The sequence below is a fragment of the Cotesia typhae genome, unplaced genomic scaffold, assembly GCF_013202065.1.
Source record: "Cotesia typhae breed Kobodo isofemale line unplaced genomic scaffold, CoteBio_Ctyphae contig_50, whole genome shotgun sequence".
Taxonomy (NCBI): domain Eukaryota; kingdom Metazoa; phylum Arthropoda; class Insecta; order Hymenoptera; family Braconidae; genus Cotesia; species Cotesia typhae.
This window is the reverse complement of record NW_027423758.1, coordinates 1,370,711-1,391,479: the sequence shown is the minus strand read 5'-3', so window position 1 is coordinate 1,391,479 and position 20,769 is coordinate 1,370,711. Positions and strand designations below refer to the sequence as shown.

Here is a 20,769-nt window from a genome sequence, read left to right as displayed (position 1 = left end):
GAGAGAGAGAGAGAGAGAGAGAGAGAGAGAGAGAGAGAGAGAGAGAGAGAGAGAGAGAGAGAGAGAGAGAGAGAGAGAGAGAGAGAGAGAGAGAGAGAGAGAGAGAGAGAGAGAGAGAGAGAGAGAGAGAGAGAGAGAGAGAGAGAGAGAGAGAGAGAGAGAGAGAGAGAGAGAGAGAGAGAGAGAGAGTAAGGACTTCCATTTACTATACTACAGACTGGTAAGACTGGTCTCTGACACTCTTGGAAACTAACTCGAAGAATGTTTTGCTCCTTTGGCGAAAACACGGCGTTCTTGCAGCTTCTGAGACTGAGTATAAGTATGAGTATGAGGGACGGTGTTGCACTCTCAGTGAGGTAAATACGTCAACGGAAGTCCGTCCAAAGAGAGCCTGCAGCTACCAGCTCTCTCAGAAACTTTCTTTGGATAGAGCTTTCTTCGTCAACTTGTACTTACTGAGCAAGATAAATAGCGAGAAACATCGAGTCATTATAATATTTAAGCTCTTTTTTTTTTTTTTATTTCTATTCAAGTAGAGTTTTTGATTAATCGGGTAGGAGTAGATTTAATTTAAAGTCATTTTAGATTAATATCCCTTCAAAAATGTTTATATGGTCTTATTTAAATTTAATATGATAATATTTGAATTAAATAACATCATATAAGTCAGATATGGATGAACATATGAGTCATATATGATCACGTATGAGCGATTTGTTAAGACAGTTTTAGAAAAAAGAAGCAAACTATGGCATTCTCATTCAGAAGATACTCTAAAGTGTATTGAAGAAATTTTAACTTGGTAACGCCACCTGTTGGCACGTACCACCGAATTATCCCCGAGCGAATCTGGGAGTTTGAATTACCAGCAAGTTTGCCAACGGAATCTCCTAGCAACTTCTTTGAATTAAACAAAGATAAATACTCTTTCATATACATATAATAATAATAAATTATATTCGAAGGAAAGTTATTTCACCACCGATTATAACACCCATTTATCCAAAAGTTGGTAAGACACCGAACACCTACGGAATGTAACATTAGTAATGCGTGCCTAATTTCGGGTTCCGAACAAAGTATTTCCTAATTATTCGCACTACGCATCACTAATTCAAAAGTTTGTATTCCCCGTGCTCGATGTCCTCCCGGTAACAACTTCCGGAACTAAACCAACTTATACATACCTCATATTGTAGCTTCAGCCCACGAGAAACATCAATTTCCCCGTTAATTACGTCCCTGAGAATGTAACATATCGACTTTGCTCCCTTTAAGACGAATTACCTACCGCCCTTTGAGACGGACTTTCTCATTTTCTCGGCTATTAATTTCAAAACTCCGAGTCTCTTCATTATCGGTAATACTCGACCCCAACTAATTTCGGGAATCGATGATTGCCACTCCTTACAAAAATTCAAAGTCACAGACATCAAATTTCCTTAGATCAGTTTCGTGATTCAGCGCTCTTGGGAACTTTCCACAATACTTTTAATTTCCTGTTGAAAATTAAAATACCTAGCCCTCTATTGATAAAAGTAAGCTCTCTGTCTATCATGTATTTCTTAAATATCGAAATCACATTCATCGATTTTTTTTTATTTGCGTTATCGTAATTACCAACTTCAATTCAAAGTCAATTGCAAAAAATGGCATTTAAACTTTCCTCTTTTATAAATTTTGAGGGAGTAAGTTTACAAAAAAATTGTAAGAGAATTTTTTTTTAGAAAATTTAATTTCCTATCAAAAGTATTCTTTTAATTTTTTTAACTATCATGATTATTTCTTGTTTTTCTTGTGGTAAATCCAAAAATAAAATAAATGTTTTTATATTGACAAAGAATCAATTTGTTAAATATAAATTAAAATAAAATCGTTAATTTCCTGGTACAAATTAAAACCCAGTAACTCGATAAGCAATCTTGTAGAAGGAATAAAGCGACACAAGTACAGAATAAGGGTAGCGTCCCCTCGCAATAGAAATGCCCATAAAAACATACTCTTTTTCAACTTGTCTCGAGTTCCCAACTCATCCCAGCTCCCCATTCTCGGTATAAATGAAAAGGACTTGAACAGAACGTAAGAATGTGGAAAAGTGGATGGTTGGAATAAATCTTTCTCCCTCTTTATTCGGATGCGTTATTAACAAGTAGGAACGTTTTTTGGGTGTGCTGTTATAAAATTGAATTTGCCGTACTATTCCGACACAAAAGGTGTAATGCCGGAATCCAACAAAACACCTTCCGAGGATAATTCTCGCCTTAATACTTGGCATTTTAACGTGCCGAGTGGGAGAAGATAATGTAATGACATACTCGTTAGAGTGCTGTTACAAATTATTGTTATTGTTGCCATTATTGTTGTTATTATTCGGAGTGGCTTTTGACAAAGGATGAATGAGAGACAAAGAGATCGTTAGTACAAATAGAACAATAACTCTAAGTAAACTCAGTTCCTCTGGAAGATTTAATATGCCAAAATCTAATACTGTGCGCCAATGTCTTTTATCGCAATTTGAGTTTGTTCTTCTGCAGATAGTAAGTAGGAAGTTTAATTGGGAAAAAAAGGGAAATTTTGAATTTTCCGAAGATAAGCTGCTAAAGGATAGTTTAAAGTACAAGAATTTTTAAGGTTGATGTACATACCATGCATAACGCTGATAGACCAGGTCCCAATCTGTGGGTCAACACTTGTAGGAGCAAAAAAGAGTTTATTTCTTACCACAAGCTTATTTCCTGGATCTAGCAAGTGAATCTCGAAAAAACTGACATGAGAATGGATTTCAATGCATGCATTACATCTCAACTATTTTTATGAAGCATAGCCGGCATAAATATATATAGTTTTATTAAATTACTATCCGAAAAATACATTAGATTGATAGATGAATACAAATTTATAACGTGGTTGAACTTTTGAGCTCACAATTTCTATCCTATCGATCTTGCAGCCTCCCGTCACACCCTCGCCCTACATGCAAGACACACACATCCCTGGATAGAAGATCTGTAGATAGACATAAACACACACTGGTAGGAAACATCAGAGTTTGAAACGAGATGCACTTCTCAGTCGTTTCGTGCTCGACTGGTCAGCCTTTCGACTCTCGAACTTCGAATTCCCTCGATATATAGATATACACAAATGGAGCGCGACGGGGTGTAGTATTGGCAGGCTGCCAGATCATACCGTCGTTGCTCAATGAAATCTTTTCTACATTGAGTTAGCCTCCTCTCTGTTTCCATGTTTTTTTTCTCGAGTTTTTTTCCTCCGCGGGGGTTCTTTCGCGCTGAGCGGGTAGTTCGCACCTGGCGAACCGCCAGTAGAGACGCAAGGTGCCTTAAACCCTTAACTGTAGCTGGAAGCAGTAACGGGCCAGTTTGGTCAGCCGGTTGAGTGACTGTATCTTCTGGTAATCGACTCGAGGTGGTTGACAGCTGCCGAATGCCCTCTAGATAACGATACACGTGCGCTGTCTCCGGCAGAAGTCAACTGACCATAATCTTTAGTTTGAAAAGGTCAATTTGGAATAACTGAAAAAAATACTACGACCGCTGATAACTTCTGGAGGATTCGATTTAGGAGAAAATTAAAAGAGACATTTTTTATGAAAAAATAAATTTTCTATCAAAAGTATTCTTGTTATTTTTTTGATATCTGTCGTTATTTAGACGAAATCATTTTTTAAAACTAACTTTTTTTGTAGAAAATTAAATTATCCATCAAAAATATTTTTATCATTTTTTCAATATTTTCATTATTATAAGAGTTATTCAACAATATCTCCAACATAATTTGAAATTCCAATCATCAGTATTTGTTATAATAATAATGAAAAAAAAAAAAAAAAACAATAATAATAATATAATAAATTAACAAACGAACCCGCTTACCACGTTGAGGCGTAACAAGTAGGCACCCTCAAAAGCTCATCCGGTATGAGAATATCTCTCTCTTCCTCAGAAGCTCTGTTAGGATTTAGATCGTAGCATCCTAGCATCCTTGTTTATAACCTCCTCTTCATTCAATCGTCAAGCGGTGGGTACGCGACAGCATTAAGTATTCCCGTTGGGTCGGTCTGCCTGGCGCGGCAACTTGCCGGTCGATTCCGCCTGGAGCAGCTCGCGGAGTGACTCCCACCCACGCATTCTCAACTCCCACTCCTCCCACGCTCCCCTTCTCAGTGCTCCCAAGCCTTAAGCTCGGAGAAGCTCCAGTGGGGAGCGTGATTCTGCGCGTGACTAGTCAAAGATTGGCGTGGGGGGTACACGCGCCTCATATCCTTCCCTTTCTCGTGACTTCAGCCTCCCACTCACCGAGTACAACGCTCCCCTCTCTCGAGAGCAACTGCCCGGGCAGCCACGGCCGCCCCATTCCGTTCTCGGCGCCACAACGTGTAGCATTACCACCGGAACGCAGCAAACCACCTGCCTCACTGGCATTTTACGTTTGCGTGCCGTCTCTCTCACTCCTACCCTCTCTCACGCGACGGTAACCCGCGGTATACATTATATAACACACTCATATATCTATAGATACATATATAACATATAAACACGTACCAGAGTTGATGTGGTCCTTGAACGGCAACAATTATTTAAGTTCCGCGTGTTTTCTTCGGTGATTTCTGGATTTATCAGTCATCAATCATCAGTAATTGATCATTGATCGAGTAATAAGTGAGTGTAGTAATAAGTAATCCAGTGAAGTTTCACCTGGAAGTCACCGATCACTATCTTCAGGTCAGACAACCTCATATCCAATCAATCATTAGCATCTTGGATTAGTTCAGTGTAATTAGGAGTCTACGGGTCAGCTGATCAGACCCGTTGTTCCGAGTGGAACCTACTTGACCCAAGGTACCAGCTAAGTGTACAAGACGGCGGTCACTACGTACATCACGCCGCTTATCACCTCTGAAAAGGTACGCGTGTGCTGTGTTTTTATTCGTGACGTGTTATTTAAAGTATATTTACCATATGCTGGAGCTTCCTCGAGTCTTATCAGCTGGAATATTAATCGAGTATGTTTATTGCTCGCTTTCCAGGCTGATTCGAGTCGAGAAAGGTGCTAGAAATTTAAAATTACATGGTTGTTATACTCAATTTTTACGAGCAAGTGTTTTTATGACTTTTGGGAGTGATTTGATCGGGAAAAAGTCGAAAATTTTGACCTTTCCGAAGATAGGCTGTTTGTAAATAGTGTAAAATCCAAAAATTTCCAAGGCTGCTGGTAATATCATGCTTAACGGTGATAGGCCAGGTGCTAATCCGTGGTTCAACACTTTTAAGAATGATATAATTCAGAAAACTTGGAAATTTTTGCATTTTTGCAGCTTCAAACTTTGGAAATGATATTCATTAGATTCCTGGAGGGAAAATTTTGACTTTTTCTTGTCAGATAATTCTCAATTGTCGGCATAAATGCCAAAGAATTGATCCAACACTTATAGGATTGATGGAATTGGCAAAGAAACAGAATTTATCTTAACTATTGTGAAAATTGTATGATTTTCTGATTTTTGCGGATTAAATAATGTCTGTTAGTGATGAACCAAGCACAAAATTTACTACAGACCTGAGTAAATTCAGAAAATCAAATGATTATAGGCGCTAATCGCGTTATTGATACAGCAGGTTCACCCTTATCTGGATTACTGTTTTATAGGATTTAAAAACCCAAAAGTAAATAAAGAAAAAAAAATAAAAAAGGTGTATTCTGACGGTGAGTTTTGACAAAAGACCCTCTGGCTTTGTTGTCGCCGTCTCGTTAAGCCGAGACTCATTTCGTCTCGCGACGTCGTTGCGCTTCTACGCCCCGTGAGTGGGCTCGAAAAAAAAAAAAAAAAAACGTACAGGAGAAAAGAGTGGATCGCTCGTTAACCATGGCGACGAGGGTTTTTCTACCCCGTCTTTATATTTTCCACGTCCCTCGATTGTCATTATTTCTCTTGCCCCTCTCCCTTATTCCTATTCCTTTCCTATTCCTCGGGCTTTATTTTCCGTTATTATCACTAGCTCACTGGTTCCTTTTTTCCCAATAGTTCTTAAGTTATGAAAACTGGGCAAGTATTGCTCTCTTCTGTTATCTTGGAGAGAACCCGAACGCCTTAGAAGCTATTGTTTCCGGCATTTGTCTGTCCGGTCGACCCTCCTTATTCTCTGCTAAATATCACCGTCTAGATAACTTTTATGCCTCCATTCATCACTAGTTCCCTAGCTAACAATTGCACGTACCGATATTCGATATCTAGGTCGTGGTCTGTTACAACCACGGTATTCGGGGCAGAATCCTCTGGTTCGAAACTGGGTCGGATGCTGGGAGCACGTATTTATCCCTGAAGATTGTTAAGAGTCAATCAATCCATCAAAAACACCTAGGAGCTCTTTAAACACCAAAAACATCATTTACAATGGATTTCTTTCCATCAAATTTTCGGTATTAGTATAAGCTATAGCTCCAACCTGAGTGCAAAGTAACGTCCATTGATTAGCATAAATATTGATGAGAATGACATGAATAGTGATAGTTACACTAGTCCGTCCATCCACCAAAATCAATAGCGAGTGATATCAGATTTATGGTGTATGCAAATAAATCTGAGTCAGCTGGATTTTTGGATAGGAATTGCTGGCCGGTGGGATCCAGCCTGGAGATAATGGACCAAGTAATAAACCACAGAATGTAGAGCTGGGCGATGAGTCAAAGCCAGCCCGGAATGCACTCGAGGATCAGTTCGGAGTGGAGAAAAAAAAGGATGAGGCTGCGGTGGTAGACCGCGGAATTCTCGATTGGAGTAATCAAGCCAGAATAAAGTGCGAGTCGCTGTTAAAAACCCTCTTGATAAGGAGGCGAGAACTTATCGGCCAGAGTTACATGGAAAAAGGATCGATGAGAGGGAGAAAAAAGTCACGGGTGACAGACTCTGCTCATCCGTTCAATGGAAAATCAAGTTTACGTAATTCTGGGATCGGGAAAAGTCTGGTTAGGGCATCCAGGAATTAGAATCAGCCCTTACGGTTCGATTCCAATCCTGTTTACATCGAAACGCTTTTAAATCCGTCGGTTGTCTCGGACCGAGGGTGGGCGATACACGCGACTGACACCCCTCGTCCCCACGGGTGACAAACGACCGAAATGTGGAAGTAGGTTAACTCCTTTCGGGTAAGCGAGCTAGCTAGCCCCCTCCCTCGGATTCTTCCGAAAGTTTTAATGCACTCGGCTCGAGAAATCTTTAAGATCGACGAAACAATGTTTCAATATTTAACTATTTAGCAGCGGAGAGTCGCCAGTTAGAGAAAGAAATCTTTAGAAGCGACACCTGCTCGTTAATTTAAAAGGAAAACTTCCAGGCGACCTGATTATATCATCCAAGAATGAGTTTACTTACCTGTTGAGTTGGACTGGTGAGAAGAATCGATGCTAATCGACCTTCATTAGCGCCTGGGAGTCACCAACCTCCATGATATCTGTGTCAGCTATAGATTTACTTGTTGGACTATCGGGTTGGTTGGGTATTTATAACCAGGGAACCCACGGCAACGGTATACCAACGACAGTTGTGGATTTTTATCAGCGCCAGGCATTCGCTCCTCGATATACTCAGGCATTATTTCCACCCTTCGGTTTAAACATAAACCTATCGCTCTCGAATTCAGTGTAAAGCCTATTTAGAACTTTGTTCTCACGAAATTTACCTCGGTGTAAACCGAACCAAAGTGCATGATTAATTCCACTGTGCGCTTTTTACTGGATTCATTTCGGGGAATTAAAAATTCACGGAAAGCTGATTTCATTACAGACGGAATACAAAAATTTGTAAATCACTACGGAATTGTTGATCAGTTGGTTTTCAATTTATTATTTTTATAAAGTGTTATACATGATCATGTGTGATGTAAATTTACCTATGATGTCATACATGATTCTACTTATGCAAAGTAGGTCCACATATGACGTCATGCAGACAACAGATGATTTTCTACACTAGAAAGCGATTTTATTCTTAATGCTTGACTGTAATATTGAAAAAAAAAAAAAAAAAAAAAAAAAAGTAATCTCTAAAATGAATTTTTAGTGGATAAAAAAAGAATTATTATGACAGGACAAAAATTTATCCACGATGCAAAAGTGAGGATTAAAAATGCATATAGAGAAGTTTTTAATTTGAAACATCGGTGTTACTTTAATTACTTAAAAAACCCCGACTTTCAACTAGCAGGCCTCCCCTCGCCGGCATTCATAATCCGTAGGTTTAAAACAATCATTTTACAGCGACATTTGAGATTAAAAAATTTACTACAGAGGAACAAAAAAAATATAAATTCACGGGAGCGGTGAAAATATTTATATAAAAAATATATATCTTCCACCACCGAGAGGCAGAAAAATATAAATATAAATATAAAATACAACAAAAGTCGAGTGAATGTCACTCAGACGTAACGATCGCACGCGACGTCAACAAAGATTACCCTCGCTTTAGGGTTGTAGGGTTGGAAATCAGAAACCGCCCCAAGCGCAGCTCCTCGCTCGTCGCAGGTGTTTGCTTGGTGACACTGCCTCAGAAGGGAGTCTCTCAATCTCGTGACATCCAGACTTGTTGAGAAATCCAAGAAGGGTTACTTCTTCCAGGAGGGAATCGCTGTTGTGTAATTCTCGGCCACGAATCACTTTGGAATTAATTAATCCATCCACCCTTTCATTTCTCTATCCGCGGGTTTATACAAAAGTTTTGATTTTTCGAATTCTGTCATTCATTCGAACGAATGAGATCGTATTACTTGCTAGAATAATTAATAATAGCTAATTCGCGATTGTAAAAACATAAAAGTTGATGCTAAAGCCCCTCGAGAGCTGAATCAAGACAATAGAATACATTCAGCGTGAATGGCAAAACCGGTATTCCACTACCAGCCACTCACTTCACCTCAAATCTTCTCGCGTTGCATTCAACGCATCCATCTGCCGCTGGAACATAATACCTGTGATCTCGACCGCACACACACTCATTTTATTAACCTCTAACGAGAATAATTAAGCAACAGGACATTATTTTTATTTAAAATCTAACTCTGCTTTTTTAATCCTCTACTTTAGGAACGATTTTGAATTAAAATTAAGATTGTGATTTCTGGATTAAATATTGAAGATACAAAAAAATTGTAAAAACCCTTTTTTTTAGGAAAATTAATTTTTTATCTAAAGTATTCTTATTATTTTTTTGATATCTCTCACCGTTAAGTCATAAAAAATTTTTTTCTAAAAATAGAGAAAAATCATCAACAGAAGACAACCTGGATGATCAAAGCTCCTCCTCTAAACCACAATCCGTAATTAAAAAATAAATCTAAGCCGATTTCCCCCCAGGACACTTTACAAGTTAAGTTGTCGGGTGATAAATAGTCCCGGAATACTCTGGGAGGAATACTGGGGCTTACGCTATGAACTAGAAAGAGAGAGAAAGCTGGATGCCAACGAGAAAGGGTTTATCAGAGCGATAGTCCAGGCTGGTGAGCTTGCTATCGCACTGACCAGTCCACCCCTTTAAATCGCAACATGTGAGGTTCTAGCAACTACCCGGTCCTCTCTTCCCTCTTCCTCCGAAGCAGGACCCGAGAAAATCCGCAGAGCCACACGTCTGCATTATACAGGGAAGACTGGACCCCAAAAACCCATTATTTATGGAATCGCGGCCACAACTCACACCCAGCTCGATCCCAACCCGGAAACTACCCGAACGAGCTTTTGATTTATTTTTGCAAAAGATTCTCCTGCGGATTCCAAAAATCACCGAGAGCATAACCTTCTAAACTAGATGCATTTTTGTGACCGATTGAACGACAGCTTGAATTTTTAGCGGGGTGAAAATTCGTGCCAAGACAATATAAGGGCTTTAGAGTTTACAATCTATGACAAGACATTTTTATGAAGCTTGAATAAGTAACTGTAATAACGTATGACTTTTAAATGGAATATCGAGTGGGCATTAAGTATAGACGGCGATATCTCTAGCTATGGTAAATTACAGCAGGTATATTCATGCTTCTAGGGGAGGCAATTGGTTTAAAATTTAAACGTCTACTGGTCGATAAATCAAAGCCAGTGTATAAGGGTTTCCACGCTCACGACATTGATTTTTAAGGAACTTACGGATTCGAGGTGTTTTATCATTCCTGGGTGATGGATTTTTTTAAAAAATGGTTGAAAAGCATGATTTTACATCCGTTATTAAAAATTATCTATGACATTATATGTGATCAAAAGCCATATATAATAAAACATGATCATATGTGATGTCAAGCATGACACCCTATGATTTTCCAAACTAAAAACGTTTTTCCTCTTGGGCTTAACTGTAATACCTAAAAAAAGTAGTATCGGTTCGGTAGTTTGGCAAATGTACAACTTGAGATGAAAAACAATTAATCAAAATATCCCGACAGGATTTTAGCATTTTCCAGGCGTTACAACTTTCTCTGGTCACCACCCTTGGGACTAGCAAAACTTTCGGTGAACTTTGGAAAAGTTTGTTTTTCAACAAATCCCACAGCCGAATTTTGTTACAGATCACTCTCCTTTTTCTGGATCATTTTTCATTGGAACCGAGAAATCTTAAGAAGCGAAAATCGAAACAGTACATGAAACCACTTGATAACTGAGTCATCAAGGACTCTCGAAGTAAGAGGTCACTAAATACTCGACAAAGGACATCTAACGACTCATTGTCCGATTCTTCAGGAGGAAGGTGGAGGACAATGCCTGTAATTGGCACTCCTTGAAAGCTACCGAATCGAACTTGTTGCTGTCCACCAGTTGCGATAATTCCCGAGCAGAACTGAGTTGAGGAAAAAGCCAGTTGGAAAAGAGTGGGTGGTAAACCCTATGGAATAGTAATGGAAACTCGGGCGAGAGTTCTACTTATTATACCTCGGCATTATGTAAATACCGGAAGGCTATTACAATTTTACAACTTACTAGCAGTAGCTTTATAGTTTCATCGCCAGAGGCTCATGATACTCAACTCGACTCGACTCCTTCCCCACATAAAATTCTTACTGGTCTTTTTTCATACCCGGAGCCCGAACCTCTTCAGCTTTTTATTCCCGGCGAAACTATTTTAATTTTCAAAACCCTACACTGCGTCTGGCTCTGTCGCAAGACACATATTTCAGAGATTTCATTCTTTACCCATCCACCAACTGGTCCCGCCTTAGATCCGAGGTTAATATCCACCGCATTTTGCATCCCACTCACAAAAGAATAACATTTTTTCATTCTGTCGCCCACATTTTTATTGTCTCGTATAATAATATAATAAAATAAAATTTTAACTATTAAGGATTCTTTTTGAGTTATTCCGTTTAATCAAATCGTTCCGAGTATTTCTTTTCAGTAGCGTAGCACAGATTTTTGATGGGTCATAATATTTAATTCCATAAACAGCTCACAGATGGTGCTGTATTAAATTTATATAAATAATCAATCAATCAGCCCAAAAATTCTTTGACTGTCGATTACGCCCAAACTGTAAAAGATATCGGAAAAATTACAAGAATACTTTCGATAGAAAATTAAATTTTCTACAAAGAAGATATCCTATAATTTTTTTGTATCTTGCATATTTGACCTAGAAATTTAGATTTTAATTTCAGCTCATTGCGGCAGGTCCCTAAAAAACTTAAATTCATGAACGTTAGCGTCAGACCTTTGGTTTAAAAAATAATCAATAGCTTGAAACGAAGTCTGTGAGAGCTCCCGTAGGTCGCAACTCATCAGTAAAATTGCCGAGCTTTCAAAAGGCTCTTTTGATTCCTCAATGACTGTAACTGGGATTAAACATCCAACAATTCCGATTTTCTTTAGCTTTTATTTATTATTATCATTCTCCTTTTAATCACATAAAGTGTAGTAGTTTTACAAGTAATTATTTTTAATAAATGTCAGCAAGATTTTCCTTTCATATTTACTAGGGCAAAAGGTCAAAAGTCCTCAAAATGAGAAATGGTTAAGAAATATTCTCGAGCTCTTTATTTCTCTGATACGAGTTTCAGCTTTCGACTGTTAAAACTCTTATGTGAACTTCTTTCTTCGTTATTTTTTTTTTTCAAATCCCAAAGGTTTATTTAGGGTATCTGAGTCTATCGAGCAGTAGGTGACGCCTGACGAGCAAGTACACCTAGTAATGTCGTTGGTGCGTCCCCAGACTTTTATTCTCAGAGCTTTTCATCCTCAATGATACACACTGCGTGCAGTTTTCCTACAAAAAATTTCTCTACCGTTAATGAGACTTTTCATAGAAATATATGAATAATATACATATTTAAGCAAGTCATATTTTATCTTATCAATTTTTGAAGGGGAGGTTTTTTCATATCACGCGGATTAATTACGCTCGATTAAACACCCTCGGTTATTAATCGACTGGAGTTGATTTTTAGATAACCGAATTTTGTTGAGAATTTCAATTTATAATTTTTTAAAAATTAAATAAGAACAAACCTAATAAAAAAAAATGTTTTTGTTTCAGATGGTGACAAGGACAAAGAAGATATTCGTCGGCGGATTGTCAGCGCCTACGACGCTGGAGGACGTCAAAAATTACTTCGAACAGTTCGGCCCGGTGAGTGTTAACAAAAACATTGATAAATAATAATTACCAAACAAGTAGCCTATAAATATTTAATGTGAATAAATATTATAATCAACGGGGATGAAGCGTGGATGAGGATAATGATCGTCAATCAGACATGTCGATATAACGAAATCCGTGGGTATATCTATATCTATATCTAAATCTATACCGCGAGAAGTGGCGGTTTTATGTGAGCACGCATCAGCGAGTCTCGTGTTTCGGTTCTCGCTATCATCGTCATGATCACGCTTGAGAGTGTCACCATAGTCATTAAAGCCTCCCCTCGCATCAGCATCAGCATCCACGCGTCACAGTTCGTCGTTCGCCGTTCGGTAAATTCGAATCAGTAATTTCGCCACGTGCACCAGTAATCAGTAACGTCAATCCCCACCCAAAGTCATTGTCTGCTAAGCAATAGTTTCAGCCACACATATATTTCGCCGACTGCTAAACAGACCATAGACTATGCTCAAGGGGAAGGAGAGGGGGATATTCCAATTACACAGATTTATATCACTCGTTGATCAATTTGGGATTCACGATATTCCAATTATTTGCATCAAAGCACAATGCATCAACCTATATGGCTTACGATAAACTTTCAAGGGCGTCTTTCTCTACCGGCAACTTTCGGCATTCAATATTCCGGGGATGAAATATCTCAGCTAGTTTCGAGTTTCTAATCCAATGCATCGTTATCGATTGTTCAAACTTTGCATTTGGACGGTACCGAGGCTAAGAGTTGGTCAATCTTTGGTTTCTCTGATACTGCAAATATTGTTTTTCAAATAAAGGTACGATAAATTTTAAGAATTATTTATTATATAATATTAATTTATAGAGTAAATATTAGAGATACGGAAAAATAATAAGAAACCTTTTTTGTAGAAAATTTAATTTTCTATCGAAAGTATTTATATCATTTTTTGGATATTTTCAACCGTTTAGGCGCAAAACGATAACCTTTGAGTATCTTAGAATAGTGATTAGTTAAAGTAACTTAAACTTCCTTCGCCTAGCTGAAGGATGACCCACATCGAAAGATACAATCTATCGCTGGCTTCTCCACCCCAACATCAATAGATCTCCCGGTGAGCAGCACATATATGGTTTATAAACGCCTACGTTGGATATAAATACGCGCGAATGAAGATAACAGAGACGCGTATTGTGTGGGATTAATTTATTTGGTCGGGAAAAACGCGCTCAGGTGAGCTATATCTTGCATATCTACATCCACACAATAGATATAGAACAAAGACAATTGATAAATGTTGAGGCGCATGGATGTAGATGGGGTTGATGTAGATGCTGCAACGTTTGCCATTGATTCATATCTCGAGTGTTCTTGAATACGGACATGAAATCGAGATTAAATTACTTGCCATTGTATTAAATACCCGAGTGACACAATAAGCAGCGCAACTGCGAATCGATTAACCACCTTGTTTATTCACTGTTTTATTATCGGTATTAATGATTCAGAGGAAAAAAAATCCAGCGGGGAAACAGGTCGAGGGGTCACCGAGTACTTGAAGAGCTTAATTATACCTTTCATCTCGGTGATAGGGGCCGAGTCCGGGTTGAGGAGTGGGAGACGGAGGAACAGCTCTAAGTATGAGGATCAAGAAAACTCGGGTGAATGGCGAATATCCCCCTCTCTTGCCGCGGGGTCCAAGTGCCGGTACTTAAGGTACCCGGCTACGAAATTAAGAAATTAAGAATTAATGCGACCCGGAAGCTGGCGATTTTCTCCAGTGTTTGATCTTTTAAATAAAACGTAAAAGGGTGAAGACTTTGTACATTTGAGATATTGAGAAGTATTTTATAGGGGCCGAGAATATTTTATGGTGTATTTAAGGCTTAATAGTTACTATTTTTAAGTTACTTTGCAGTTATTAACTTTAATTAAAGTTAGTTTTTAGTAATTACAATGACTTTAGTGCAAATTTAGTTTTTTATTGTGATTTAAGTTTATAAAACTGAAAATAGTTTTAGATCATTAATATGGTGGGTTAGAGTCTTAATTTTTTGAGTTAAGATTTAGCTACTCTAAAAATATTAGTAAAATCAAAAAAAGCATTACTGTTAATAATATATATACATATATCGTATAATAAATAACAGCAGTAGAATTTCCGTGTAAAACATTAAAAGTAAGGAGAAATATGATAAACTATAAAGTTTCGTAAAAGTGACGGCAATTTAAAACAATGTCGTCGCAAATACATGCCATTTGTAACCTCGGAGCTCCTTCTCTGAAGTAAAGTAGAGGTAGGCATTATATCTTGTTATAAGTGTAGTTATATTTCTTGTAGCGGCGTAGAGAATAGCAAGCCGGATTTAACGGGGAAATCAGTAAATAAATAAATAAAAATAGTTTGACAAAGAATAAAGTCTTCGGATTATTCAGTCAGAGTAGTTCGGGATTGATTATTGATAGTCGGGCGATAAAAAAGCCAGTTTCCCTGTCGACTGGGATGGGAGCTCGGTAAACGCCGGAGTGATGCTGATGGTGTAGTTATAGCAGTGATGAACGCCCGTTCGTAAATCGAAATGATCATTGCCGGGAGAGAATCAAGGGGACCGAGGGGACCGAGGGGATTCGGAGGGTGAGATAGTCCACCCTTACTACCACTTCTACTTCCGGTTTAGTTCTGGGGTGCTTTTACTCCGTTATTTATAGCCGGTCTTTATTCCAAACAAAGTCGACGAGGATTCTCGGCAATTTATTAATTTACTCCTACTTATGCTCCTACTTCGCCAAGCTACAGCGTTTCCTCGTTTGTTTAATCCTCGAGCAATCATTGCTACTGCATTCGGCTTACAGTTAACATTTTCGAGGTATTATTCCTCAAATTTTGTTTTAATGGTCACGAAATTACTTTGTTATACCGAGCTGATTATTTTTATCAATTTTTTTTTTTATAAATTTGATCGAAAAAATTACAATTTTAGGTAGTTAAAAATTATTTCGGTAAAATAGTCCAATAACAATGTTGAAATCGAAACAATATCCCTATTTTGGCTCGAAAAAATCACAAAAAGGCAGATCTATTTAAAGTATCATAAAAATATAATTCCGTAGGTAGGATAAATGTAATATTTATAGTTATCGATAGGAATTAAAATATTAAAGAGAGTATTTATTCGAATATACAGATTGAAAAGTCCGTTAGTAATGCAGATCGTGAAAGTTTAATAGGATTAAAATCATTCAGCGGAAGTATGAATGTAAAATTAGCTTTGAATTAATTTATCGATTTGAATTTTCTATCTAATACTTCTCCCTCTTGTTTTTGTGCTTACCTGGGTACAGAACAAATAAATTTAATTATTACCATTTTATGTCGAAAATATACGAGACAAATTGAAAGACGCGTTACCACAACGCTGGATTGTATTACTCGGCAGTATTATAAAAATAATAATAGCGTTATGGGCTTAAAACGCTCTCACCCCTCACCCCTGTCTCACTCGCCCCCCCCCTCCTCCAGTGGAGTGTACTCGAGCGGCAAATATTTGCTGGATAAACATTCATGAATTCAATGTGGATTTAAATTTTTTTTGCGGAGTCATCTCGTTCCATATTATCCCCTGGATTTTACTATTTTTCTCCCGATCCTTTGTCATCTCGACTACCAGCCTCAGCCATGAAACACCGGTTTCGCTTTTACAAACATTATTTTTCTGTATGATTTTTAAAACTAAAAAAAAAAAAAACAATCTGACTTTTTAAATTTTACTCTCGAGATTTAACGTCGAGTCTGTTAGTGATTAGTGTCCTCATTACCGGAGACACTAATGACTCTTGCCACAAGACAAAAGCTGCTACGTGTCGGGACTTTTTAAAATAATTCCTGAATTAAAGGATTTTATGGTCCTGGACTTGAATCACTGCTTTTTATTGTTTAATTTACATTTTTACGAGATTTATTCACTTGATAATTATTACACAGTAATTTTGTTAAACCGCTAATGATTAAAAAGAAATTAAATTTTAAATTCTGAGTTAAATATTGAAGATACGAAAAAATTATAAGAGATATTTTTTTTAGGGAATTGAATTTTCTATCGAAAGTATTCTTATTATTTTTTCGATATTTTTATCCCAAAAGTGTAAAAACTTGAATTAATCTACAAAAGAGCAAGTAGAAGGCAGTAATGATTCAGAGAGCTTTCAAAATAACTAGCTTAAATATTTAAAATAACATCTGAAGCAGCAGTAAGTTATTTAAGTAATTTAGTCGGCGGTATTAACAAGTATGATGAGAATTACACAAATTGTATCGGAGGTTTTATATAATTTCGGGCGTTGCTGAGGAAGAGAGAAAAGACCAACTGGAAATGGAGTCGCCCTAGTTGAATTTGTTTATGCAAATACTGGTGAGTAGCAATAAGTGGCCAAGGGTTGGATCGGCTATCTCCTGTCCCTAGGTCTCTGATGATTTCTCGACTGCGAATATATTCCTGCTGCGAAAAACATTTAGCTAAAGTTTAAGCGATAAACCCGTTCCCCTCCAGGTTGAACTTTTTTAAAATTTTTCATCTGATCATCTTGAGGTTTTAATAAATCTCGAGGATGATTAAGTGCGCTTGAACAAAAAGTTTTATGATTTTCTTGGACACGGGGGCTCGGAGACGCTTCTGCTTTCGCTTCTACCAGTAGTGGTGGGTTTTGTAGCGAAGGGAGCGCCGAGCTCGACCCCAGGGAATATTTCACTGTAGGAAATGTCGTCTAGATTACGAGTTTATCTAAATGGGCGCCAGAAAACCGAGTTTCGCAGGAGTAGTGTTATATAGTTTATGGACAATGACGCAATCCTCGTTGACTCTAGATTTGCGAATGCAACTTTCCCGTAGTTATGCTTTCCTGACACGTGGATTTTTACCAACTGAGATTACCGGGTTTTAGAACTACCGGAGAATTTTAACTTTTTAGTTTTTGGCAGTGTTGTATTTATAAAGCTTCTTTTTTATGTGAAACTTTTTAAACATCAATTACTGCTCAACAGTTGGAGATATTAGAAAAATGATACGAATACTTGCAATAAAAAATTTCATTTCCTACAAAAAAAATTTTTTTATCAAATGGTTTTCCAAATCTCGAGTAAGAATACCAAAAGAATCTCCATGAAATTCCCAAATACCTCATCTAAAGGTTCCTGAATGAACATTCAGATCAGAATGTTAGTCGGATCGCGTGAGGATAATACAGAGGGGTGCGTTTAACCTGGTGTCCCCTTGCCGGGAAATGAGCGGGCTTCGTTTGGAGACACTCCCATGAGGAAATAACGTTAGGAATGTCCCGTGGTGAGGGACGAAGCAGCTACAACAGAAACTACAACACTGACTACTGTCACGAATGAGGTTAAAATCCAATAGTCTGGGCAAGCGAAGCCCCAAGGGTTGATTTTACACAAGGGTTGTCACCCTAGGAGTTACAACCAGGCTGAATTTCGAATCTCTCTTGACAATTTCTATCGAAAATGATGACTGGTGAAGCACCAAAAGTCATTTAGATATTTGTATTTTATTTTTCTATCTATCTATTCCGCGAAAGATAAATATCGCGGGTTTATAAACAATAGCGTAGATAAAACCGAAAAAACATTTGATTATCACACGTGATCAGTGTTTACCCATGGACGCATAGATTGTATGGAGGTGGTGTCGTATTTTATACCCGATTTCCAGTAGCGGGAGCGGCCATTTCTTCTCTGTTTATCCACGGTTCATGGTCTCGTGATTTTTCCGCAGCGTCGCTTTGTCGCAGCACATCCGGCCGCTTCCGGTACGCCCGGGACCGGAAGCAAGATGGCCGACGTGTCGGCGACCGGGGGATCAAAACAGAAATGAAATAGAAAGAGAAAGACCAGAGAAAGTTTCATTGATAGCGACTATGGCGCCGCTATGAAATATTTCCGGAAAGGCGAAAACGTACGCAAGGATGCACCAACTTTCCCAGTCTTTCCCTTTTTTCCTGCCCGAGGGAAATTCACGCGGAATCTTTCACCCGAGCAACTTCACACTCACGCTTATTTTTGCCCTTCCGGCCCTCGACCTTCATCGTTTTTAAATTAACGATAGCGCCCTCTATACAAGCTACTAAATTCATCATACTCCCCCGATAGGCACAAACTTTGACAATGCATCACGGATTCAACTGTTTAAACATTTAATGTCAGGAAGAAGGAGTTTTAGTTTAAAGATTAAAGGTCGGAGTTAAAACTAGGGCAGATGCCTGAAACTTAACGCCGAGAATAAAACTGTCAGACGTGTATCATAGTGACGTTAGCAAATCCATGAATATTTTATTCTTGGTAGTTCCGCAATTAGAAAACCTCTTCCGAGACTCTTTTTCTTCTATCATTATTGTGCCTGTCATTAATTTTAAAAAACTCGTTACTATTCATAAAATCAATTTGCTAACTACCTATTTAGCATCTACCCCTCGGATGACGAGAAAAATAATCCACGGGAGCAACTACAGCCCTGGTACTTTCGAGGAATTCGTTCAGTATTCGTTTTCTATCAAACGACTTTCATTTGCATCGCTTGCGAACCTCTAGTGAGTTTTGCTCGAACCAGAGTAGAATACGAAAACAGAGGTAGGTTTTCAATTGATCCTAGATGTCGATGATCAATCCTAAGAACATTTTTGATAATTTTCCTGGAAAATAGCATAAAAAAAAGCTTAATTTTAACAGCAAGAATTCCAAGATGAAACAAAGGCATGGTCCTCAAAATTGATATTAAAAAATAAAGAGCTTACCTGACACTCGTCCTGCCACTGGAAGTGTCGGATTTTTATGATCCAGCTCATGGGCTGAATATTTGACTCGCGAATGCGATAGTAGGTTTCGTTCCTTCACTTAAGCAATAAAAGTCCCGTAAGTCGACTAGTTTTCCACTCAGTGTCACTTTTAATGAGACAATAAAGTCACCTAGCCCCCCCGGAAAGACTACCCGAGTGACAAAGGCGAGGAATTTGCTGCTAACTGCTTTTTCTGGCGTTCAATCGGAGGTATGCAAGTTTTTGGATTTGCCATCAGGTATTTTCCGTCTGGGGAATTGGTAACTCATTTCGACGGTATCGATGTTGATTCCCCCGGAGGATCGCCGGCCACACCTTGGAAAATCGAAATAATGCAATTAAAATTTTAATCAGGTAATTGATTTTATGATAATCAGAAAAGAATTAGCTGAAGCGAGAATCCCGAAAAAAGGGTATCGATTTTTGCTGTGTTGGACAGTGACTAATGATGGGCGTTCAACACTTCGCCGAGCAGCTTCTCGGTTCTTGTACGCCCTCTTTAATGTCTCTTATCAATTAAAAATTATTCGAGAATCCGATAATGGATGGATGGAGCAGTGTTGGTCTTATCTACCAACAATTATAAGACATCGACAATCTGGAGTTGGTTTAACTCAAGGACAGTGATTGTCCAAACATTAAACAAGTGATTGTTGTTGGGAATAAGAGATTAATGAACAGGGACTAGAGACTATGGAAACTTCCGAGCAGGAACAACAGGAGCAACTGTACGTGGGTACACGTCTTAGTTGCTCCTTGGACATCAATGAAAACTCGGGTGGCTTTGACTGGGACAGTTTGCTGTTGCCTTAGAGTAATCCGAGAGCATACAATCAACCCCTGGCAGTTAAAGTTACCCAAACTCTGCTCCAGCTGACCAGGCAAACAGAAGGAAGAGCTCTGGCTATTATCTTTTCCCGGGAGCTAATGAACGCTGGTAGGTTCATTCGCCGTCGCAGTTGTCCATCTGATCAATGTGGAGGAGCACGAAAGCAAATAAAACCTCTGGAGTTTCATCCAGCCTCGGTGGAAGTAGACGCGGGTGTTAATTACGCCTAGATGCCGCCGCTATGGAAGGTACCGAGCGCCGGTCGCGAGATAACGTTTTCAATTACCTGCAGGATGCAAAGCTGTTATGAGTTCCCGAGCTTATGGGGTGGGACGATGAACCAAGATCTTCTGACTGAAGATGAGCCCGCGTGTCCTACCGAGATAAAACCAACGTGTTCTATCGATAAAGATAAATTCTATTAGAAATTGGTGATCAATAGGGTCGTGGGGGTCTTTTTTTGTCGATAAAGTGACTGAATTTAAACTA

At 38.5% G+C, this 20,769-nt stretch overlaps 1 protein-coding gene across 5 annotated transcripts in view; it reads left to right on the top strand.

Moving 5' to 3' along the window:
• The window catches only part of Rbp6 (RNA-binding protein 6), a 271,526-nt gene that overhangs the window by 187,049 nt on the left and 63,708 nt on the right, over positions 1 to 20,769 (top strand). For all 5 annotated transcript variants that reach the window (XM_074249673.1, XM_074249671.1, XM_074249672.1 and 2 more), the window contains exon 6: positions 12,530 to 12,622. In XM_074249673.1, the coding sequence (XP_074105774.1) occupies positions 12,530 to 12,622 (93 nt within the window). The remainder of the gene's footprint in view (positions 1 to 12,529; positions 12,623 to 20,769) is intronic.